The sequence below is a fragment of the Quercus lobata genome, chromosome 7, assembly GCF_001633185.2.
Source record: "Quercus lobata isolate SW786 chromosome 7, ValleyOak3.0 Primary Assembly, whole genome shotgun sequence".
NCBI classification, from domain to species: Eukaryota; Viridiplantae; Streptophyta; class Magnoliopsida; order Fagales; family Fagaceae; genus Quercus; species Quercus lobata.
Window position 1 is genome coordinate 46,868,493 of NC_044910.1, and position 24,777 is coordinate 46,893,269.

Sequence of the window (24,777 nt, forward strand, 5' to 3'; positions counted from 1 at the left end):
ATTGGCCCAAATCTTAGGGTAGGTTAATGAAATTTAACCAATTTTTTATGCAAAATAAGTCAAAGAAAATAAGCTAACCTAAACACAGTTATCATGAAAAACTGAAGAAAAAAAGGCAGGCTGTTGCTAATCAACTATCAACATCAGAATTCGTAATGGCAATCTGACAAGAACAAATTAGATTCTATCAAGCTCCCAAAAAAACAAAAAACCAACAACCGAAAAAGGAAAACAAACTAATATATAATTAATCTTAGAATACGAAGATCTACTATTCATACCCAAATGAGTAGTGATCGTAAAATAATAACAGCGAGAGGCAATACAGGCAACAAAGACATTTATAACAAAATTAGTTTTTTCCATCAAACTGGTTGCTTTGAAAATGTATCCTTGTGATCCCATCTTCAGGACGATGTGCTTAAGATCCACAGCAAGCTGATCTTTGGGCAGTTTGGGCAGCCCCTGCAGCCTGGTCTGGTTGGTTAATCTTAATTGTCTGTGGCTGAGAAGATCCAACAATTAAAACTCTGTTAGAACAAGCTAAAGAGGACATATATACATAGGATTGGTGTAGATTTTTAGTTAAATGTAAAATACTTCAAAAATAGAGTCATAAAAAAATAAAAATACGCAAGAACTTAGCCATGCAAAGAAGAAAACCCATTTACATTTATTTATTTTTATCACTTTATGACTTCAAAGTTCGAACAAAGTTATACTTATACCTCAGCCCTTGAGTCAGTATCCGCCAGCCTTTGCTTAATATCCCTAGCTATTGAAAAGAAAACCTCTTCCACGTTTAAATTTGTCTTTGCACTCTGTAATTTTCAGGCTTCACAACATAAAAAGAAAGAAGAAAGAAAGAAAAATCCAACTAGTACTGTAAGCTCAATATAAGCAACAAAGTTTACTCACAGTCTCAAAGAACTTGATACCATATTCATCAGCAAGAGCTTGACCCTTTGAGGTAGGAACAGCCTGAAAATAAGGTCATCATGAAGTCAACATAAGTAATAACCAAAGGAAAACTGATGCACGTAGGCATGCACCCAAAAGAAAACTGATGCACGTATGCATGCGCACACCTGCATGTGAAGGCACATGCACACACACACACACACACACACACACACCCACACACACAGAGGAGGACAGACCCTTTTGCTTTCATCCATGTCAGCCTTGTTACCAACCAGTATCTTGTTGACATTGTCAGAAGCATGCTGTTCAATGTTACGAATCCAATTCCTAATGTCTGAATGTAAAAATAAATCAGTTTGATTAACATTTATACTCAGAAAAGTTAATATTCACCATTGATTGGAAAAAAACTCCATCCAAGCAATGAAGCTCCTCAAGATATCAAGTGTCACAATTATAGCAACACGAAAAATCTAGTCTGCTCTATAAAATACAGTTAAGCAGAAGAGTGATCAATATAATCACAGGATTCCCAACTTCAAATAACAAGAGTAAAGGAAGACATTACTGTTAAAAGATGACTCGTCCGTGACATCATACACAAGTAAAATTCCCATGGCTCCACGGTAGTAAGCTGCAGAAGATAGCAATACTTGATCAAGCTTCTAAAACACTTCCTTTTCTTATCTTTTTTTTTTTGGCTGAAAGCTTCTAACACTTGAAATTAGGCAAAGCAACACTTGGATGGTAATCAAACATAAATATTTATCAATTAAAACAAAGCTCTGCAAGTATTATTCTTGAATAAATAAACTATAATTAAAAGATTAAAATTTAAAAATTTAAATTAAAAAAAAAAAAAAAAAAACTATATTAAAACAGTATAATATCTGAGCAAACACAGCTCTGCTAAAATTGAGCAAACCATATATATTTACCCCTCAATGATACCACCAAGCCAAGAGGCTCAAGTACTTTACAGTTAATCCATACATGCCATGCCTTCGTGCTCCTGCTTTTGGCAGGAGACACCAGCTAAAATGTCAGCCTGTCAATCCTTACTGCAACTCCGATTTGATTGATTATGCAAACTATTTAAGCTCCTGTTTAGTTATATCATACACTATATGTTACTCCTCTATAAAAACATGCTCTAATACATACAAAAACACCCACAATTGTGAGTTTTCTCAATCACCTTTGTGCCAAATATAACAAAAAAAAGTTTTGTAAAACTTATGAAAACTCCAAACAATGCAACACAAAACTGCATTTCCCATAATGTGTGCAATACCATAAATTTTGTATAAATAGTACATTTACAACCCCAATTGATATCACCTTCAAGGCCAGATACTAACCAGTTGTAATCGTTCGAAACCGCTCCTGGCCAGCAGTATCCCAAATTTGTAGTTTGATTCTTTTGCCATCAAGCTCTATGGTCCTTATCTTAAAATCAATACTGTAAAAGATAATCAAACCCAGTGACATTAGAAACTGATCATGGAGAAACAAAAAAAAAAATTCCCAGTATATACTGGCTTAGAAATCACTTACCCAATAGTTGTAATAAAACTAGTAGTAAACGACCCATCAGAGAACCGCAAGAGGAGGCAACTCTTACCCACACCTGCCGTGTCAAATACAGGTACAGTAGAAGTATTCAGCATCCTAATTCAATATATACAAGATGCAAGGTATATCTCAAAAAAATTATATATATAAAAATGAGAGGCCTCTTCTAGTGATTAAACATCACTCTTTCTAGTCCCACTTTTTTTTCGATAATACAATAGTTATTGAGGAAAGAGGGATTTGAACCCTAGATGTCTATGTTGGAAACACTAAGAGATGTCAGTTAAGCTACAAGGCTCTTGACACTATTTCTAGTCCCACATTACAAGCTAGCACTAAATTCAGGTGACCTTTAGTGATAGTAATGTAGGAGAATTTAAGCCAACAAGGAAAGAAAGGTCCATTAGTCCATTTTATTGTATTTCTTTATGTTATGTTTTATTTAATTATTATGTCTTTAAAATTTAAAAAGGTAATGTGATTGGCATGTAACATTTTTTTATAGATATGCTAAGATTCAAGCCTATGATGTCCACTCTATAATCATTGCTCTTAATCATCAAGCCAAGACACCAATTGGTTTTTGGTGTAGATGGGATTCAAACTCAGGTCCCTTATTCGAAAACAAGAGACTTTATTAGTCAAGCTAACTAAAACCCACAATTGGCATGTAAGTAATATAACCTGTAATAAAGTTGGGATTAAATTGTTAAACGTAGGATTAAAGACCTTTATAAATAGCCTCTTGACTCATTGTAAGCAACCTTTTCTCCAACCCTTCTTCTACACTAGAACTAAATTATCCTCACCATATCAAGTGGATTTAAGCAAAAGATCCTAGATTTAAGCCACAAAATTTAGATTTGAGTCAAAGGTCTCAACTCTCAACTTTAAGTGGTAGAGATCTTGGGGTAGGGGAAACCAAGGCCAGCAAACAGGGATGCTGAGAATAGGCGCATGATTGAAGATTTGTTGTACAAGTTCTTCAGCAATGGGAACCAACAGTAGCCTATATGGAGATTCCAAGAGGCAACTGCAACCCCTAGGACATACCAATATGTGGTCTTGAAGATGAGAATGATAATAGAGAAGAAAACTCTTTTCATGATGCTAGACCCATAAAATATGTGGCAAGAGGCAGATTGAAGGATAGGTTGGTGTGAATATTTGAATTGAATGATGAACTTTTAGAAAGAGATGGTGCCACAGACTAGGATTCTCCACCAGATTATGATGTCTACTTTGATAATGGGTGATGTTGAGGCAAGTACTTCAATACATATTAAAGAAACTATCCAAGAGATTGATGCACACCACATGTTTGATACAAGTCCTAAAGAGTGTTCTTTTGGACAAGGAATGTTTGCATACACATGTTTATTTGAATAACCCACTAGTGTTCTCAAAGATAAAAATTTAAGTGATGATGGACACTTATGCTCGTAAAGAAGTGCTTTTTAATAATTCTTTCATCGGCATAGTTTTTAATAATCATGAGAATCTTTATTCTTATAAGTTGTGGAAAATACTGATGCAACAATTTTTTTTTTTTTAATACTAACAAAGTTGTCCCGATCTCTTCAAACACTTGATTATTCCCCCCCCCCCCGCCCCCCCCGGCGGTGTATGCAATCCCTCCGCATCACACATACATCAAGTAATTTCAAGGAGCAATTCCTTACGAGTGGCCCCAAAAATTCTAGCTAACGGTTTTGAACCCAATACTTCATGAATCTTATAAAGCCTCTCAAGAACCACTAACCCTACCTCTTGAGGTTAAAATATATATCCATTTAGTCTAAATTTAAAAGCAATAAAATTAAAACATTTGAACAAGGGTGCTCAAATAATGCAAAATCTTGCTATAGTTTCACCCTCCTCCGCGCATCAGCACACTTGTTGACTTTTTAAAAAGTAGTGTTTCACCCTTGTTAGAGGTATGTGGCATATTAGCTTGCTAAAATCAGCAATAGGCGAAGAAGTAACATTGTCAGTACTAGAATTTTGCGATGTCAAGTCCACAAAAACTTTTGCATCTAACTCCACTTTCACAGTTTGTAATTTCAGTTTGTTACATGGTAAAGACCATCCCACACTGTCTACTGACTCTAGGCCTAGTCAACCAAACCTACCCACAGACAGTGATGATTTTCTATTTGGTCTCTCTCTTTGGGTGTGTGCGTGTGTGTGTTGCCATTGTTTGCTTATGCTATTTGAGCTTGTGAATTGAGAACCTGCATGGCGAGTGAATAAAGTGTATGGAGGCATCACTGATCACTGGGATTCTTAAAGTCTAATTGGTCACCTATGTATTTGGGAAGAATTTATAGAGCAAGACTCAATTTGAAAAAATTCAAGAGATGCAATGAGATCCAATTTTTATAAGAGAGTTGTAATTGGTCACCTATGTATTTGGGAAGAATTTATAGAGCAAGACTCAATTCGAAAAAATTCAAGAGATGCAATGAGATCCAATTTTTATAAGAGAGTTGAATGGTGCTTGATGATGGTAATTTATTTTAAATGACTTGTTCATGTTACAAATTGAAGAAAGGATCTCAAGTTTATTGCACACAAGTTCTTATTCGCATATTAAGGCTGAGGAACGGAAAAAAATATTATTCAGGATTCCGACAGATAATGGAAAACCAAAACCAAACCTGAATATGAGTTTTCTCCAACTCAAAGAGAACAGATGTAGGAGAATCTCAAAAAATGCGCAATCAAATTGAAATTTTAAGACATAAAATTTGACAAAAGAATCATTTACACTCCAGAGGAAAACAAGATAAATGGCATTCCTTTTTAGTTTTGTCCCAACGACAACCCTTCTTCAACCAAACAGCACTTACTTACCTTTTTTCCCTTTTCATTGGCAAGTTACACCCTCCCCCTTCATCCAATCATTACAGGAGGAAATGCCATTTGACCTAGAGCTCATTGGCATAACAAGTTTAACACGCGTCGCCATTTTCAATTACACCGCGCTAAAATCATATACAGAATCCTATTAAAGTGGCACTATCAAATAACCCCAAACTCAGAAGCAGTCAGTTAATTAATAACACAATTACCAATCAAATCTGAAATGCATTCCACACTACATACCAAAAGATCCACCATTATTTTCCTCATAAAAACTACTAAAATTTAGCCAATCGTTGGTGTTTAGCTCAAAGTAACATAAACTACAATCGAATCAGGCCTAAAATACGATCAAATCAAGTAAAGGAAATGGCAGATTTTTTGAAAGGGCAAAAAAGTAAAATCGTACCGCTATCGCCGATCAGAAGGAGCTTTATGAGGTAATCGTAATCGGCTCGAGCTCTTGCAGGTGGAGCAGCCATTGAAAAATTCTATCACCGAAGAAGCAAACCCTAAACGAAAATGACACTGATTGATTAATAAAATAAATAAATAAATAAAACAAAAAATGAATTTAAAATTTGAAATTTAAAAAATTGAGAGGATAATTTGGAGGATTTGTGAAAAGGAAGTACCAGATCGGAGGGAAGAGTGAGAGAGAGAAAGAGAGAGATTCGAAGTTTTTGAGAGAAAAGAGGAAACGAAGCGTCCCTGGTGAAACGTCAGCACCGGTCGGCCGTTGAGAAAAATGGTTTTCGAGGAGAGAATAAAAGTTTGGAAAAGGCGCGTTATTACTAGTAAGTTATGAGAGGGGACTTTTGAGCCGTTGGATTGTGAATGCATTGAGATCTGGATCGATCGGACGCACGATAATAGACTTGACGGATTAATGAAACGACGATGTTTTGATTCGCTGGGGAGATGAAAGACGTCGTTGACGACACTGGTTTAGCCGGTTACAGGTTGCTTTGTGGAAAATGCCAGTGCATGTGCAACGACTTTTTTTTTTCTTTTCTTTTTTTTTAATATTCAAATATCTTACACCAAATATCTTACAAGCAAAAAAAATATATATATATATATATATATCTCTTACAGCACGTAATTACAATGAGTGAATAATTTCTGGAAACAGCCCTAAGAGCATCCGTACTAGTCATTACAAAAATTATGTCATTTTACCACATAAAATATCTACTTTATTATTTTATCACATCATTTTACAACATCACATTTATCAGATGTTTTATCATTCAATTCTATACATTAAAATAATATTTACTACACATTAAAATAATATTTACAACTCATCAACACAATCAACAGCCATCACACTACTGCCAACAACCAACAGTCACCACCACACAACCACCACATCCTCCACAACCAAAAACACAACTCAAAGCAAACCCAAGCAAATCCAGCCAAATTCCACAACAAACAACCATAACCCCAACCTAAACAAATCCAGCCAAATCCTTTGCCACCCATCAACTACCTTAACCAATTACCGACCCAAAACCCCAACCCATCAACAAACAAACTCAAGTAACCACCGGACCAAAATCCACAACGCTGCCGCAACCAACCTCAACCCACAATGCCGCCGATCCAAAACCTTGACCCACAACCCATAGCTCACCAACACCAAATCGGAAGCCCCACCACCACCACCACCTCAATCACAAACCTCGACAAACCCACCGCCTCCCACCTCAACCCAGACTCCAAACCCACCATCTTCATCGCCATCATCGTCATCGCTGACCCACACAACAGACCCACACCGACAATAGACCCACACCGACATCGCCAACCCATAGCCTAGCCTATCCGAACCCACCCACCTCCATCGGAACCAAACCCATCAAACCACATCCAAAAAAAAAAATAGAAAAACCATTGCTAGAGAGAGATCAGCGTCGACGTCGGCGTGGAAGTGATCATGGGCATGGAAGAGCAGTGAGGATTGGGGTGAGAGAAAAAGGAGAGGATTGGGGTGAGAGAGGTGAGACTGACGGAGAGATGAGAGAGAAAGAGGAATAAAAAAAGAATAAATCAGTTTGCCACACGCGTTCCGTACCGTTGCAAATTTGTGACTTTACTGTAGCATGTTGCAAAAAATATGAGATATGACACATCTGATAAATGGGGTCAAATGGTGTTTGGTGTGGGATATATGCCAAATATTTAGCATTTGGCACATATCCCACATCCACTATCGGTGCTCTAAAATGTTAAGTAAAGGTTTTTAAATCAATTCCTCATGAATCTTTCAAAGCCTTATGAACCATTAGGTCCTTAGGGATAAACTACATGTACATTAGTCTAACTCTATAAATTTAAAAGTAATAGTAAAACATTTGTACGAAAGTTCTCAAATAATGCAAAATCTTGCTAGAGTTTCCACCCTCCTTCACATTAGTGCATCAACACATTTGTTGGCTTCCTGAAAATCATGTTTTACCTTCATTAGAGGTACGTGGCTTATTAGCTTCCCTAAAAGTAAAATTAGCAACAAGTAGTGATATATAATGTTGTTGTTCTACAATTTTGTGACATCAAGTCCAACAACTTTTGCATCTAATCCCACTTTCAAAAATTTTATTTTTATTTTGTTACGTGGTAAAATACCATCCCATAGTGTATGCCAACATTTGGCATGGCGACCGAACCTACCTTCGAAAGGTGATGATTTCCTCTTTGATCTCTTTCTCTCGGTGTGTAACTATTGAGTAACTAGTATTGAATGGAATAAGCAAGTACATTGATGCATTTATAAATATATTAAGTTGAGAATAGTTTCATTATTACAATAAATATAAATATATATATAGTTGTTAAGGTACACACTTTCATACCCGCCACGTGTTTTATTTTTATTCGATATTAACATTACCCATTCACACAACAAAACAAAAAACAAAAAAACAAAAAAAAAAACCCCAAATACCATTAATAAATTATTATTAGGCATCTATATATATCTTTTATCCCATTATCAAGTTTGCCCATAAATATTCTCCTTTACATCACTAGATTGCGCTACAAATATAAACCATTACAAAAAGCCCAGTATTTTGCATCCTATTTAATTCTATTATCATGATTTAACAAAGCTCATGGTTGTTTCCTAAAAAATAAAAAAAACAAAAAAAAAAACAAAGCTAAGCTCATGGTTCAAACTCAAGGCCAAATTATTTTATCAATAGGATTCAAATCCTATAATCAAAGCCCATGGTTCAAGCTTAATGCAAAATATCTATAAAACCCAATTCTTATTAGCATCATAAAAAACTCAATTTTTATTGGCACTATCAAAGCTCATTGCCACATGCCATCATCAAAGGTCGACTCTTATTGGCAACTTGAAAAACTCAATTCTTATTATCAAAGCACATTGCTACATGGCATCATCAAATCCCAATTCTTATTGATAACATCAAAAATCCAAGCTAACCACTTGACACTATTTTATCAAAAGACCAAATTTATTAATACTTGGCAAATACTATATCATAAGTATTTTACTTAAAACCCAATGATAAACAATTCTTGACAAATAAGATTATTTAAGTTCCTAAACCCATAACCATAATTATTTTAAATCTTATTAAAAAAATAATAATAAATAATTATTTTAAATCATATCACAAACTCATGGTAATTCTCTATTTTCAAAACTCATGGTAAGCTCATAGAAGGCTATGATTGTTTATCTTAAACCCATGAAATCTATATAAAAACTCATAGTCACTATTTATCTTATTGACAAAACTTAGGTACAGTACCTTGGTGTTGTTCCTTAGGTTCCCTTCTTAAGAATCAATCATGTGACTATTTAATTAAAAAAAATATCCTTACATCCCATAAGAAAAAATCCACATGGCAGAATCTTAAGAAGGTAACCTAAGGAACAGTACCTAAGTCTTGCCCTTATCTTATATTCATACTTTTTTACTTTCAACACCATGGTAATTATTCATCCTACAAACCCATCATTTAACAAAAGCTCATGAGAACGTCATGTTAACTAAGTCTTATTTAAAGCCCATAGATATTGCCTCTGTTAAGACCTATGGCAAATGTTATTCCCAAAAGAACCATGGAGGTCATTATTTAAAAACCTTATAGTAAATATTATTAACAAGCATTTTGAAATAATTAAGCTTATGTCAAATACTATTATTATAAAGCCTTGCAAATTATTACCCAAAACAAATTACAAATATTCATTAACCAAAGAATACATTATATTTTTATTAACAATAAAAACCCATGAGGAGTAAAAAGAAACACCCATAGCAATATGTGGCAACATTTTCCATATTGTAGGACCCCAAGAAGCGATGGAAAATGAACAAGCCCAGGTGGAGAGAACCACAAAAGCAAGGCCCAGCTGAAGTGCTCAGCCCTCAAGGCTAAGCCCAACCCAAAATACCAACCAAAACAGTCCAAAGCAAGTAGCTAAGCCAACTGGACAGCATCCCTTTAGTTCATCTCTAACAAGACTCAATTGGATAACTCCTTTGAGAAGAACCAAGCTCCCAAACCAAATTAAGAGCTAACTACATGTCCCATCAGTCCTGCTACCACTAACACTCCTGACATGAACAATACCCAGGGGTTGGGCTGGCGCCTAAAGTCTGATGGACAAAAAATGTTCATTTTCTTCCCCAAGTTCTAGTTCCAGTAGAAGGAGGCCATGACCAAATTACTCAAGGTCCAGCAAACCAACTCTCTAAGTGCCAAATATGTATAAGAATCAATTCAAGTTTCAAGCCCATGAACCCCAAAAGGAGAAATTTAGGGAATTGTGGTTGGAAGGCATAAAGAGATCTCCAATAGAACCCTTTAAAGTAGGCTAAAAACTTGACACCTGGCTTGGGGTGACAAGTCCTACTCTTTAGGGCCCAAATCTCAATTGCAGTAATCAAGATTCTAATCCTAATACCTGCCTTAACCTCATTGGTTGTAATCAATCCCTAGAATCTCAACATTTAATGCAAGATTAGTCAAATATTCACCTCCAGCTAATATTACTCAAAAGAGAGAAAAAAATCCCAAAAGGAAATCACCCCATTTTTAGCCAAATCCTAGGTTAAATACTCTAACACTCTTCTTGCTAATCAAACCCAATGTTTTTTAACCCTTGCTAATCACCCCCTAAGCTCCACTAAAAAAAAACCCCTCATTAACTCTCCCAAGATAGACCAACCTCTCTTAAATCATATGTCGTTCTTGTTATTTCCAGCCCTTTGTTCATAAATAAGACCTCCTTTAGCTTGTAAATCAGCACTTCCAACCCATAAATAACCTCTTGCAGTCCATAAAAATCCATATTCACCTATCCACAACACATTCCTTTCCTTTTTAACAAATCCCAGCACCAAAAATATTCTCTAATTAGTTATAAGTAGCCTTTCATCACCGATGGCCAAAAATAGCTAAGTCTCTCTACCTCTTCCTTTCCCTATCACCATACATTTATTCGCCAACTCACTTGAAAGTAGCCTTCACTACCCATTATGCATTTTCCATAAGAATCTTGGTTAAATATTTGCTGCATTAAGCTGGACTCTCTCTTTCTCCCTTCATTCCTTACTAAATAGCCATCTTCTTCTTTTTTTCTTTTTCTTTTTTTTATATATATAGTCATGGAACCTCTAGTTTTTACCACTTGTTTCCATTGAATGATATAATGTATCTGTGACAATAGAGTTTTTCTCTCATGTTGATATGGTAGTAGGAAAAAGTACTTAAGACCCTTTTGATCAAAGAACATAATAATTTTCTGATGTGCACACTTATTTTATTTTTTGTGTTTGTTGTAATAGAATTATCATTGTATTTACTAATTATCACAAAATGTTTCCTTGAGCCTTGATGTTGTCTTGCTAAGGTACAACCTTTACTTTTTGCTTGGATAGGCCTATCACTACACCAAAAACCTTTGGATTGCACCTAGGGTTGTCCATAAGTTGGATTAGGTTTGGAGCTGACCCGTACTCGACTTGATTGAGTTGGTTGACTGAAAATTGGACTCATACTCGATCGAACATACTGGTCCAACCCGACGTTTTGGGTCTTTAGTTGGGCAAGTTAGAATCATCGATTTGGCAAGTCTGGGCTACAAATTGGTCAACAAAATGAATCAAAAAATATTAATAAAACAAATCAAACAAATGATCAATAAAATACTAATCAAATAAACAAAATAAAAATGTGATAGGATTTTAAATTTTGATGTTAATGTTTCAAGTTTGATAAGTGTAAGGACTCGATTTGTAACGATCAAAAATGATATTGGGTTCGCACGTAAAAATGCTCAAACAATATAATTTGTAGAGCGTGGATGTTCAAGAACTAGATTAACTTCCGTAGAATAAAAAGATTCAACCTCACGTTTATTGATGGATCAGAGCTGATACAACAATCGATTTTTCTTTGAAATAGATACAGTTCTTTTGTTTTTCACGTTTTCTTTCTGAGTCTTCTCTTTTTTCTTCTCTATGTTCCGATCCCCTTCCTGCATGCCCTCTTTTCACGTTATATACCGCCCTCTTTATTCCATCTTCACCACACACGTGTAGGTTGGGTTCAGGGGATCTCTTTCTGTCCCATCTAACATCTTCTGGAACCTCCTTATAGTAGCTGTAAGGCTACTTCATCACTGTTCAGGCATCACTTCCACATTAATGCGGCCAAAGAGTTGGTTGAGAGGCAATTAATGCGGAGGCAGCTGTTACCGTAGATATTTGTTTGCCCTCTCTCTCCCACCTTTGGCCCCTTATCCCACCTTAAGTGGTGACGTAGTTCCGAGATATGTTTGTTACCTGATGGCGTCCTGATCGTCCTCGGACTCGTATTGCCGAGAAGGGTTTTGTCCTCGAACGAATACTGAACTCCCCTTTCATGATATTCCCTCTTCCCTTCGTTTGGTTACCCCTTTAATCTGATATGGGCCTCCTCGGGCAGGTTTGCCTCCTCGGATGGGCCACAGGCCCAATTAACTTGACTTTAATAGTTCTAGTGACTGACCGGCCCCCACAATAAGTAATAACTCAAATTTATGACCAAACAAATCAAATCAATAACTATAAAGTGATTTGAACAAATTATAAACTCATATCTCAAAATAGAGAAAAAGAGAGATGAGAAAGGAAGAAAATATACTGAGACTAAACTCATTTTGACCGTGGAGGAAAGAAAGTGAGGTAGCGACATGGTGATGATAGAGACAGCTGGAGAGGAGTATGGAGACTGGAAAGAGCTTGAAAAGTGAAAAGTGAAAACTAAAGAGAGGGAGAGAGAGAGATATCCAAATTTTTTATTTTGAGTTTGAGTGGTTGTTTTTGATTTTGCATGTAGGAAAAGTGTAAGATAATTGTATACAACTTACCTAGAAACTAATGAGAGATGAAAAAAAAATATATTTTGAAGATAGGTGGTAGAATTTCTACCAGTGAGAGGAAGACACGTGGGGAAAAAATCTTAAACCTTATCACTTTGCCTAAACATTATGAGGGCTAAACAAAATATAATTTCTAAAGATAAGTTGGTAGATTTTCTACCAATGAGAGGAAACGTGGGAGGGGAGGGGAGGGGAGGGGGGGGGGGGAATTTAAAAGTAATTTTAATATACTTTGATCAGGTTGATTTATATTTTCTAATCCTTTAACCTGCCACTAGAACCAAAGTTTTGGTTTTTAAAGGAAGAAATCTCGTATCCGACAGACCAAGCTATTTGGATCCGCCTGCTGGGCTTCAGGTCGGTCATATTTGGTTGGTTTGGTCGGGTCCCTGTACCTTGAAGCCCAATGTTGAGTCTCAGTTTAGCCTCCCCGCATATTTTATTCAAGGGCATTAATCTCTCCCCTTACAATAGTTATGCTTAATTAATATACATTTTTCTACTTACTTTGAGTTTTAATTTAATTTTATTTTTTCCCTCTCTTTATCTAACTCAGTAGAAAAATATATATTAATTAAGCATAACTAAATATAGCCATTTTCGGTATCCTAGGGGGTGTTTGGTTTGTGTTTTTAAACAACCATTTTCAGTTTTTAAACAACATTTCACGCATTTCAATGCACTTTTTCACCCACACGTATTTTCACAAATATTTTCAAACAACAATTTTCAGTTTTTAAACACATATGCCAAACGGGCCCCTAGTGATTAGAGGTGTTTGGTCTTACATCTTTCTCTCTCATATCTCACGTTCTAGCCCCTTAAATTATTTTATTATATATTGCAGGCCACCCCACACTCCTCAAATTATTTTATTATATATTGTAGGCTAACGGGCTAGCCCAATGGGCATCCATGGGCTGAAAAATCAATCCATTGCCTAATTCATTGGGCTAGTGGCTACCATGGGACTCAAAAGTACCGGGTCGGATCACGAATTGGTCCGGTAGTCTATTGGGATACAAATATAATATAAGATGTCTACACTCACCAAATCCATGAAGCATTCTTAGTTTTGTCATCATTCAACCTAACCAACGACTCTCACTCGACATATATACTATTATATTTGGCTTTTAAACCTCCACACGCAAGGTATCATGGTTTGAGGCCAGTTGCCAACTGATTGTTGCCAACAAAACCAAGTTGTAGTCCTAGTACCTCCTAAAACCAAGTCACAAATTTATCATTATTATATGATTTTTTATACACCAAAATTTCCAATCTTTTTTTTACCCGTTCTAGTCTTCTAGATAGATTGTCTTTTTTTTTTTTTTTTCTTTTTTTATTGATGTCTCGTCGTGTGGCATAACTGAGAACAAAATGGCATATACATGTATTTTTTAAATATTTAAATTATTTTTTTGCCTTGTTGGTCAGTTGGTTGCATGCCATAATAATTGAGAACAAATGCATTAGACACTTTAAAAATTTAACAAACAGGACAAGAAGAAGAAAGTATACTTTAACTTTGTCAGATGTTATTATGTTAAAAATATTTTTATTTTATTTATTAGTAATAACTAATAAGAGAAGTAAATGGAATATATCATGGTACATATAGTGACCGTTTGGATTCAGCTTCTGGCGTCCACGTTTAGTTTTTCATGTGTTTCAGCTCTTTTTTTTTTTTGGTAGCCGCACTTGTTGACTTTTTGTCCGTGAACAGTGCATCCTTGCACTGTTCATGGACCCACAAATTTCACTTTTTAACAATTTTTTCATTAAAAATGGGTCTCATGCACTATTCACACATTTAAAAATTATTTTGCTACAGTGTTTTCAGTTTTCAATTTTCAGTTTCAGCAAAATAAGTTATATCCAAACAGACTCATAACACGCTACAATGGGAATTTTATTTATTAAGAATGGTTTCCATTCACTTGAATATGCTTTTCAAATACTTAATTGTATTTATATTTTTTTTAATGCAAATGTCACATATGCCCATGTGGTCAATTTACGGTGGGTAAATTTCATATTAAAAAAATGAGTGTGAGTTAAAAAAATTTAAAGTTTATGCTGTGTATCTAAGAGTTAGACCTTTTTGAATATATACCACCATTAGTTTCTTTAAAATCTTCTTCATTTTCCCCATGTGTGTTAAAATACTTAGGGGCTGTTTGAGTTAAAAAAAAATGTTCACTCATCACTCTATAACTCATTTCCTATCATCCATTAACGATGAAGTATCTCTTAAAACCCGTTTGGCACCTAAGGTTGCGTTTTTTTTGGTTTTAAAGGATTTCTGGAAATGTTTTTACACCCGCGTGTGTGTTTGGTAGGTACTGAAAATTGGGTCAAACGGAATTGGTATTTCGCGTTGACTGTAAAATAAGGCATTTCGGGTGTAAAACCATTTCAGGTTTTATTTTACCTTCAAATGAATTACAATCCTCTCACACATGCACCAACCTCATTTTAGCTCCAGCCCACGCACCAACCTCAACTCCACACACAGTCCGATGCCAAGCTCCGGCCACCCAGCCAAGCCAAGGCCAGCCCAGATCGTGCCGCCCCCTCCGCCCAAATCATGTCGCACCATCGAGATCCCACCGGCTCATTCGCACCAAGATCGCACCCACTCAACCTCACCGCCATGCTCCACTGTTGCATGTCTCCGATCCACCACCGCCATCACCACCCCTGCCATCATCCAAGCTACCCTCCTCCATGAGCTCCGATCCACATCCAACCTACCCATCTACCCACATAACCCAATCCACATTTTGGCAAACTCACACCCACCTTGCTCGATCCATACCCACCCGATCTAGCTGCCGTCGTCCTTCGTTGGTACCAATCTCTCTCTTTCTCGATCTCGCCACTGCCGTCCTCCGTTGATACCGATCTATCTCTTACTCTTTCTTCCTCCTCTCACCGAGTATATTATGGATATATTGTGAATAAATAATTTTATTTTGATTTTTGATTGTATTAAGTGTATATTTTGAAATTTTTTATTATAAAATTTGTTTGGAAGCTGAGAAAATATGAAGCATTTGTAGTAAAATAGCATTTTCAAAATGTTACCAAACACCAAAAATCGTTTCCGAACTATTTTCCATTACAGAACCAAACATCCGGATTTCATTTTCCTTACAGAAATTCATTTTTCCCTGCATTCATTTTACACTCGGAATTTGATTTACATCGAACCAAACGTAGCCTTAAAACCCAGTTATGTTTTCAACCTAAAAGCATAAAAAAATTGGAACCCACGGACTGGCCATTGTGCAGTGCCACAGAACGGCTACTTGCGAAGCCCTTCATGACCACATATTATGGGTCCGTTTGGATTGAGCTTATTGTTGCTGAAACTGAAAACTGAAAACTGAAAACTGAAAGTACTGTAGCAAAATAATTTTTAAATGTGTGAATAGTATCGTGGGACCCAATTTTAATATTTTTAATGCGTGAACAGTACATCTGAAAACTGAAAGTACTGTAGTAAAATAATTTTTAAATGTGTGTGTACGGCACCGAGACCTTAGGCCCATACAGACCCCGGGCCCTGCCCCAATTGTACAGTGCGGTGATCCCAGGCCCATACAGGCCCTGGGCCTTGTCCCGTACTGGCTTTGGCCACAGGCCCAGCCGAAAGGTCCAGTCGTCCTACGCCATTCCCGGGGATTCATAAATAACAAACAAGTGTAGGGTATTAAGTTCCAAGGTGGGCTCGGTCAAACGTTCCCGGTCATGTACATGAGTCATTCCCGGGAAAATGTGGTATGCACGGGAGACGGTGCTGCCGAGCATTATCGGTCCAGATGGAATCAAGTTCCAAGATCATAAATGCAGCACCGCCCTCTCACCTAAACATCCACTTAAATCAAATGATATTGGACCTTCAATAGCACAAACGGTGGCTGTAATCATGATCTTCCCACTAACCTTGGCTATAAATAGAAGAAAGATGGGAGAAGAAAGGGGATTTTGGAGAGAAAAGAGTGAAAGAGTGAACATCAAACTGGGCGTTGCTTTGAGTCTCTGCCGAGAACGACCCATAGTAGGAAATCTTCAAGCCCACTACAAATAGATTGTGAGCCCATAGTAATCCAAGGCCCATAGGCCTCGTACTTGGTTCTTACAATTGGCGCCCACCGTGGGGCCCTCCTACAAAGCTGTAGTTCGACTGGGACTCAAACGACGAGGATGTCTGAGGAGCGTGCACCAAGCGGCTCCATGGGATCTTCTCGGGGGTCAACATGGAGGGAGAGAAGGCAAAAAAGGCGGGAAGATAGGGAGCACTCAAGAAGGGAGGAAGGGTCCGGACAAGGAGAAGGATCGGCTCAGACACACTGGACGGTTTCGGACGTCTCGGCGCATCGGCGGCATGACGAAAGGGACCGAGAGCTGGAACGGTTACGCAGACTGGTAATGGACCTAGAGCTGGAAGCAAGGGTTCGGCGAGATGAAAGGAATCGCAACTCCCAGCAAAGGAGAAACCAGGGTGAGGCCTCCAGCCGGTCTAATACGCATCGGTCCCGAGACCGGTCGCGCTCCCAAGAGTCGCACCGGCAATCACGGGAACCACGCAATCGACGGAACCGCTCACGGTCGCACGGTTATGATCACCAAGGATCAGAATCACCGGAAGAACGACTACACCACAATGCCTCCATGGACGCAATGAGCCGGGCTCTACGGATGGCTGCCCGGTCACCGTTTTCCGATGAAATTGAACGGGCCCCTATGCCGAGCAGATTCACACGACCACCATTCAATTCGTATGAGGGAAGGACAGACCCCGTGGAGCATGTTAGCCATTACATCCACATGATGTCTTTGCATGCGCACAACGATGCATTAATGTGTAAGGTTTTTCCCTCTAGTCTCGGTTCCACGGCACTAAGATGGTTCAATGGTTTGCGGAAGGGCTCCATACACAGCTTTGCCGAGCTGATTCAGGAATTCGGCAGCAGGTTCGTGACATGTAGCCGGGTGCAACAGCCGGTTGACGCACTACTTTCCATGAAGATGAGGGTTGGGGAAACCCTTCGGAGTTATGCCAGCCGATACTGGGAACTCTATAACGAGATTGGTGGAGGAAACGAGAAAATTGCGGCAAGCACCTTCAGAATGGGGCTCCCTGAGGATTCTGAATTACGGGAGTCACTGACGAGAAGACCCCCCGAGGACATGAGGCAACTGATGAGACGCATAGAGGAGTACAAACGCCTGGAAGATGACCGGTTGCAAAGCAGGGGGAAAGCTCCTTTAGTGGGGAGATCTCGGCAAAACGTTTTGCCGGCAAAACCGAAACGAGACTTCAGAATGCAGGGACCAGAGGGGCAGATCGACGGGGTCAATGTGGTGTTTAAAGAGCCAGTTCACAAGATCCTGGAACGGATCAAAGACGAGCCATTCTTCAGGTGGCCGAACAAAATGGGGGGCGACCCATCTCGGAGGAACCAAAACTTATACTACACCTATCACAGAGACAAGGGGCACACGACTGAACAGTGCCGGGTATTAAAAGATCATCTCGGACAGCTAGCAAGGGCCGGGTACTTAAAAGAGTTTGTAACAGATTCCGTTAACCGAGAAACCGGGCAGGGATCCCAACAGAAAAGGAATCCCCTTCCACCACCCCTGGGGGTAATCGAAGTCATCCATGCCGCACCAAGAAGGGCAGCAGCGGCTAAAAGGATACTGACAGTAGCCTGCGCGGAAGGAGAATCATCCAAAAAGAAGAAAAAAGGTGGACGGCCGACCATCTCGTTCGGAGAAAATGATTTCGAGGGGACGGTCCAACCCCACGACGATGCTTTGGTGGTGACAGCCCGGATAGGCGGATTCCTGGTGAAGAGGGTGATGATTGATCAAGGAAGCGGAGCCGACGTCATGTACCCGGATCTCTTTGAAGGGCTAGGGTTAAAGACCCAGGATTTGGCGAAGTATGACACGCCGTTGGTCTCGTTTGATGGGAGGGTTGTAATTCCCGAGGGGCAGATCTCTCTCCCAGTGAACATGGAAGGCAAGACAGTTATAGTTACATTTATAGTGGTCCGATCATTCGCACCATACACCGCAATCCTGGGAAGGCCGTAGATTCACGCAATGGGGGCTGTCCCGTCCACCCTTCACGTAAAAGTGAAATTTCCTACCGAGAATGGAGTTGCCGTGGTAAGGGGGAATCAGCAGGTGGCGAGGCAGTGCCTCGTCGCCGCGGTCCGGTGGGAGAACGAACAGCTCGGTCGAACTGAGGAGAACGAGAAAGAAAATTCATAGCAATTACAGAAACCCCAGGGGGAAGCTGGGGCGGACGTTGCCGAGGAGGTGCTGAAGGTAAGGATTCTCCCAGATGCTGACAAGTATTTCCAGATAGGTACAAGCATGAACGACCGGGAAAGGGTAGATATGTTGCTGTTCTTATTGCAAAACGTGGACGTTTTTGCGTGGAGCCCGTATGAAGTGCCCGGCGTAGATCCCGAGTTCATTGTCCACAGACTCAACGTGGATCCGTTATTCCCCCCAAAGAAGCAGAAACCGAGAAGAGCGTCGAGGGAACACGTCGAGGCAGTAAACCTGGAGGTACAGCGGCTGAAGGATGCCGGAGCCATAAAGGAGATATTCTTCCCGAAGTGGTTGGCAAACACTGTCGTGGTAAAGAAGAAGAACGGGAAATGGAGAGTTTGTGTGGATTTCACAGACTTGAACAAGGCATGTCCCAAGGACCCATTCCCGATGCCCAAGATTGACCAGCTAGTAGATGCAACGTACGGGCATCCGAGGATGAGCTTCCTGGATGCCTTCCAGGGCTACCACCAAATTGCCTTGGCGCCCGAAGACCGAGAAAAGACTGCATTTATCTCCCCGAATGCGAATTATCACTACGAGGTCATGCCGTTCGGACTAAAGAACGCCGGGGCTACGTATCAGAGAATGATGACGAGAATGTTCCGAGAAAAAATTGGATGCACGGTTGAAGTTTATATCGATGATATGGTGGTGAAAAGCAGAATTGAGTCGCAGCACACCGAAGATCTCCGGGGAGTGTTTGAGATACTACGTCGGTATAAATTGCGCTTGAATGCCGAAAAGTGCACTTTCGGAGTGGGGGCTGGTAAGTTCCTGGGGTATCTGATCTCTACTCGGGGTATAGAAGCTAACCCCGACCAGATAGAAGCCGTGAACCGCCTCAAACCACCAAGCAATCCCAAAGAGGTGCAAGTGCTCACTGGAATGCTAGCGGCCCTGAACAGATTCATCTCCAAGTCTGCCGACCGTTGCCGGCCTTTTTATCAGCTTCTGAAAAAGTGGAAGGGGTTTCTATGGGACGAGAGCTGCGATGAAGCCTTTCGAGAGCTAAAGGAATATTTGGCAAAGGCGCCGAGGTTGACGGCCCCGGATCCCGGAGAGGATCTGTTTATGTATCTCGCTGTCACCGACCATGCGGTAAGTGCTGTGTTGCTAAGGGACCGGGGAGTGCAGATGCCGGTGTATTACGTGAGCAAAACCTTGGTCGATGCCGAGACAAGGTACCTGCCTCTCGAGAAGTTAGTTTTGGCTCTGGTGCACGCCACGAGAAAGTTGCCACATTACTTCCAGGCACACACAGTGTTCGTCCTCACCGAGTATCCATTGCAGTCACTATTGAAGAGATCAGACTTCACAGGGCGGATTGCCAAGTGGGGGACTCGGTTGGGATCGTTTGACATAAGATACCGGCCTAGAAGCTCGGTGAAGGGACAGGTTCTGGCTGACTTCATCGCAGAGTTTACACCCAAGGATGAAGGCAAAATAATCTGTAGTACGGAGATTCGCCCATGGAGGTTATTTGTGGACGGTGCATCGAATGCTGTGGGGGCCGGGGCTGGTATTGTCATTGTCACCCCGGAGGGTATACGACTGGAACACTCCCTCAGACTGGGGTTCAAAGCCTCGAACAACGAAGCCGAATACGAAGCCATGTTGGCCGGATTGAGGGCAGTATTACATCTGGGCGCAAAGGACATAGAGATCTACTCTGATTCTCGACTGGTGGTTTGTCAGATCACTGGGGACTTCGAAGCTCGGGACCCCAGAATGAAAGCTTATCTCGGCGCGGCAAAGCAGATTATCAGTCAGTTTGGAACGGTAAAGATATCCCAGGTAGCCCGGTCACAAAACAAGCACGCTGACTCTCTTGCCACGTTAGCCTCATCGGCTACCGAGGATACGCCAAGGCTCATCACGGTAGAACTTGTAAAGGAGCCAAGCATCCAGGTGAAGAATGTTCCCGACCAAGCCGGAGTAGAGATTGCGCAGGTGGCAGTAGCTGGTCCAAGTTGGATGAGCCCGATCATAGACTTCCTTGCCGAGGATAAAGTTCCGGAGAATGAGGCCGAGGCCAACAAGATTCGGCGAATGGCTCCCAGATACTGGCTGTCTTCAGACCGAAAATTGTACCGAAGATCCTTTGCAGGCCCTTACCTCTTATGCCTACATCCAGACAGGGTCAAAGAGCTCCTGACCGAGCTGCATGAGGGAGTGTGCGGCGGGCATGCCGGGGGACGATCTTTGGCACACCGAGCAATGACACAGGGGTTTTGGTGGCCACAGATGCAGAAGGATGCCGCCGAATACGTACGAAGTTGCGAACAATGTCAAAAGCACGCCCCAATGATCCATCAACCTGTAGGACAGCTAAATCCTGTCAGCAGCCCGTGGCCATTTGCACAATGGGGGCTTGACATCCTTGGGCCTTTCCCCCGGGCAACGGGGAACCGCCGTTTTGTATTGGTGGCAGTAGATTACTTCACAAAGTGGGCTGAAGCAGAGGCCTTGGCTAATATCCGGGATTCCGACGTGAAAAAATTTGTATGGAAAAACATAGTTACACGGTTTGGGGTGCCGAATTCGCTGGTATCAGACAATGGGCTGCAGTTCGACAGCAATGCTTTCCGGAGCTTTTGTAGTAAGCTTGGCATCAAAAACAAGTATTCAACCCCGGCATACCCACAAAGCAACGGCCAAGCTGAAGCGGTAAACAAGACTATCTTGAACGGGCTCAAAAGAAGGTTGGACGGAGTAAAGGGAAGATGGGCGGAAGAGCTACCCAGTGTATTATGGGCGTACCGCACGACCCCTAGGAGATCCACGGGTGAAACCCCGTTCTCCCTGACATACGGCTCGGAAGCAGTCATACCAACCGAGGTGAGCTTATGCAGTGCACGGGTCGCCGGGTTTGACCCCGTACAGAACGCCGACCTGATGATGGAGCGTTTGGATTGGCTAGAAGAATGCAGGGAGGCTGCGACCATACGTCTTGCCGAGTATCAACAGAAGCTGGCCCAAAGGTACAACCGAAATGTAAAGAGCAGGGAGTTCATTGCCGGGGAACTAGTATTAAGAAGGGTAGTGGGAAACATGCGGGACTTGACTGCAGGGAAGCTCGCTCAGAGTTGGGAAGGACCATACAGAGTCACAGCTATTGCGGGTGCAGGGGCCTACTACTTGGAAGACCTTGACGAGAGGCCACTCCCTCGACCATGGAACGCCAACAACTTGAAGAAGTTCTACGCATAATCATCGGTGTAAGCCATTATTTGTATCCCATTGAAATTAAGAGCATGATGAATCCTTTTGTATAAGCTATTTTTCATTCCTTAGCCGTACGCCGGAAGAATCACCATCAAATCTCAAAGGACAGAAGCCTGACTCTCGGTTCGATCACTATCGCCGAGCAGGCGGAAACCTACAAATAATAATCTAAGGACAGAAACCTGATCCTCGGCTCGATCACTATCGCCGAGCAGGTGGAAACCTACAGATAAGTCTCTAAGGACAGAAGCCTGACCCTCGGTTCGATCACTATCGCCGAGCAGGCGGAAACCTACAAATAATAATCTAAGGACAGAAACCTGATCCTCGGCTCGGTCACTATCGCTGAGCAGGTGGAAACCTACAGATAAATCTCAAAGGACAGAAGCCTGACTCTCGGTTCGATCACTATCGCCGAGCAGGCGGAAACCTACAAATAATAATCTAAGGACAGAAACCTGATCCTCGGCTCGATCACTATCGCCGAGCAGGTGGAAACCTACAGATAAGTCTCTAAGGACAGAAGCCTGACCCTCGGTTCGATCACTATCGCCGAGCAGGCGGAAACCTACAAATAATAATCTAAGGACAGAAACCTGATCCTCGGCTCGGTCACTATCGCCGAGCAGGTGGAAACCTACAGATAAGTCTCTAAGGACAGAAGCCTGACCCTCGGTTCGATCACTATCGCCGAGCAGGCGGAAACCTACAAATAATAATCTAAGGATAGAAACCTGATCCTCGGCTCGATCACTATCGCCGAGCAGGTGGAAACCTACAAATAATTCTCTAAGTACGAAAACCTGACCCTCGGCTCGATTCCCGGTTCAGCCAAAGCCTAACCCGACCCTTTTTCAAATACTAAGTCAAAAAGCGCTCTCAAAATACACTAAGCGCCGCGTAAATGGTTCTCGGGGGTACTATTACATTAAGCAGCCATAGCACTGGCGTGGTTCAAGCAAAACACGAACAGAGATAATTTCATTCGACAAATTCAAACGGAAAAAGAAAACGGACTTCTAATTAAAGTAGAGCAATTGTTCGGTCACCACATCCCGGTGACATAGGCAAATAAAACCAACAAAATAAAACAAATGTTCGGTCACCGCATCCCGGTGACGTGAGCAAGTAAAACTAATAAAATAAAAATGAGCAAGCAAGATAAAAGCAAAATTAGCGGGGAGGTTGGTTCGGCGGTATCACTTCCTGCTGGCCGGCCAAAGAAAAAGGCGGGGCCTCACCGAGAAGCTCCTGCACAGTCGGGATACTGGTGACTTCCATTTCCTCAGGCTCGGCGTGAGCATCGATTTGCTCAACCAGCTCCCTCATACTGGCTGTCTCTTCCTCGTCAATCGCCACCGGGGTACCCTGAGCAGCAGGGGCGGGGCTCGGGAATGGGATTTGGCCGGGGTCTCTCAGATGCGAATCCTCAGGAACACCCATTGCCTGAAGGGCGGCAAACCACCCGGCCTCAAAGCCCATATTCCTAGCCCGAGCGACCACCGGCTCTACAGAGTTTTCGGCATCAGCAAAGCCGACATCATACCATTTCTGCTCCGCGGCTGCCAAGCCTGCCCTAAGGTCAGCTATCTCCTCGGCATTGGAGGTGTTAAGGCTGATGGCTTGGGCTAGCTTAAGCTCCGTCTCATTCTGCTGGGTTAGGAGCTCCGCACACCTTTTCTCGGCCAGGGACCGGTTCTTCTCGGCAACTGCAGCCTTTTTCTCAGCAGAGTCGGCGGCCTTCAGTTTTTCCTTAGCCGTTTTCACCGCCGCCTCGCGCGCCTCCTTCTCGCGCTCGCTCTCCTCAGCAAGCTCCCGTGCCCGAGCAGCCACAATGTGGGCCATTTGAGCAGCCTAGCAAGGACAAAAGTTAGAAAAAAGGCAAAAGGAAACCTGTATGAAGAACTAGATAGACAAAAAAAATTACCGCAATGGCGTGCCACTCTAACCGGCGCCCTACGGACTCCTCGGATCCATCCTCGAAGGCATGCACATCCTCGGGAAGTTGGAGAGCTTCGGCCAAAGATTGGGCAATACGGCCGCCCTCGCCTTTATCCCACATCCGAATGCAGGCGGTTGACGGCAATGGTTTGCCGTCCAGAAGGATCTTCGGCTCCCACGCAGGAGCCACTTGGGAGGAGGACGCGCCCCCCGTGCCGGCTTCAGTCGGCGGCTCACGGATAACAATACCACCTGTTGGACGGGGAGGAGTCTGGGCAGCGACCTCGCCCGGGCAAGTGGAAGGTTGATCGGTGACCTTTTGCTTCTTCCGGGCACGTCCGGCCTGCGGTGGGGGTGAAGGCTGCGGCACTTGACCCCGGCCCTCGGGAGGAGGGGGCTGATTGGATTGTCTGGCACCGGGCACAAACCGTTCTACCGACAGCACTTTTCTAGATACCATCTTTCCCTTA

General features: G+C 41.6%; 1 protein-coding gene and 1 long non-coding RNA gene across 3 annotated transcripts; both read right to left on the minus strand.

The window, feature by feature from the left end:
* Positions 1–220: 220 nt before the first annotated feature.
* On the minus strand, positions 221–6,143 carry LOC115954247 (ras-related protein RABE1c-like). Of its 2 annotated transcripts, XM_031072159.1 has the most exons (9): positions 6,000–6,143; positions 5,774–5,876; positions 2,482–2,554; positions 2,286–2,386; positions 1,493–1,558; positions 1,161–1,258; positions 919–981; positions 729–821; positions 221–505 (listed from the first exon to the last, which is right to left on the minus strand). In XM_031072159.1, exons 2-9 carry the CDS (start codon positions 5,844–5,846, stop codon positions 422–424), a joined length of 651 nt encoding a protein of 216 aa, XP_030928019.1. In that variant the 5' UTR covers positions 5,847–5,876; positions 6,000–6,143; the 3' UTR covers positions 221–421. The 2 variants fall into 2 exon arrangements, with proteins under 2 accessions (XP_030928019.1, XP_030928020.1); XM_031072160.1 differs by lacking the exon at positions 1,493–1,558 and having other exon boundaries at positions 6,000–6,141.
* Positions 6,144–24,101: 17,958 nt separating this feature from the next.
* Positions 24,102–24,334, minus strand: LOC115952753. Its single transcript, XR_004083530.1, has 2 exons — positions 24,294–24,334; positions 24,102–24,220 (listed from the first exon to the last, which is right to left on the minus strand). It is a non-coding gene; the product is annotated as an uncharacterized LOC115952753 (long non-coding RNA).
* Between the last annotated feature and the right edge of the window lie 443 nt (positions 24,335–24,777).

Bases quoted from the DNA above. Each gene is read 5' to 3' on its own strand.
- LOC115954247 (XM_031072159.1), bottom strand. From the start codon at position 5,846: ATGGCTGCTCCACCTGCAAGAGCTCGAGCCGATTACGATTACCTCATA. The intron at 2,555-5,773 runs GTACGATTTTAC...TTGACACGGCAG, and splicing joins CCTTCTGATCGGCGATAGCG to GTGTGGGTAAGAGTTGCCTC. The intron at 1,559-2,285 runs GTTAGTATCTGG...TATCTTCTGCAG, and splicing joins GTTTCGAACGATTACAACTG to CTTACTACCGTGGAGCCATG.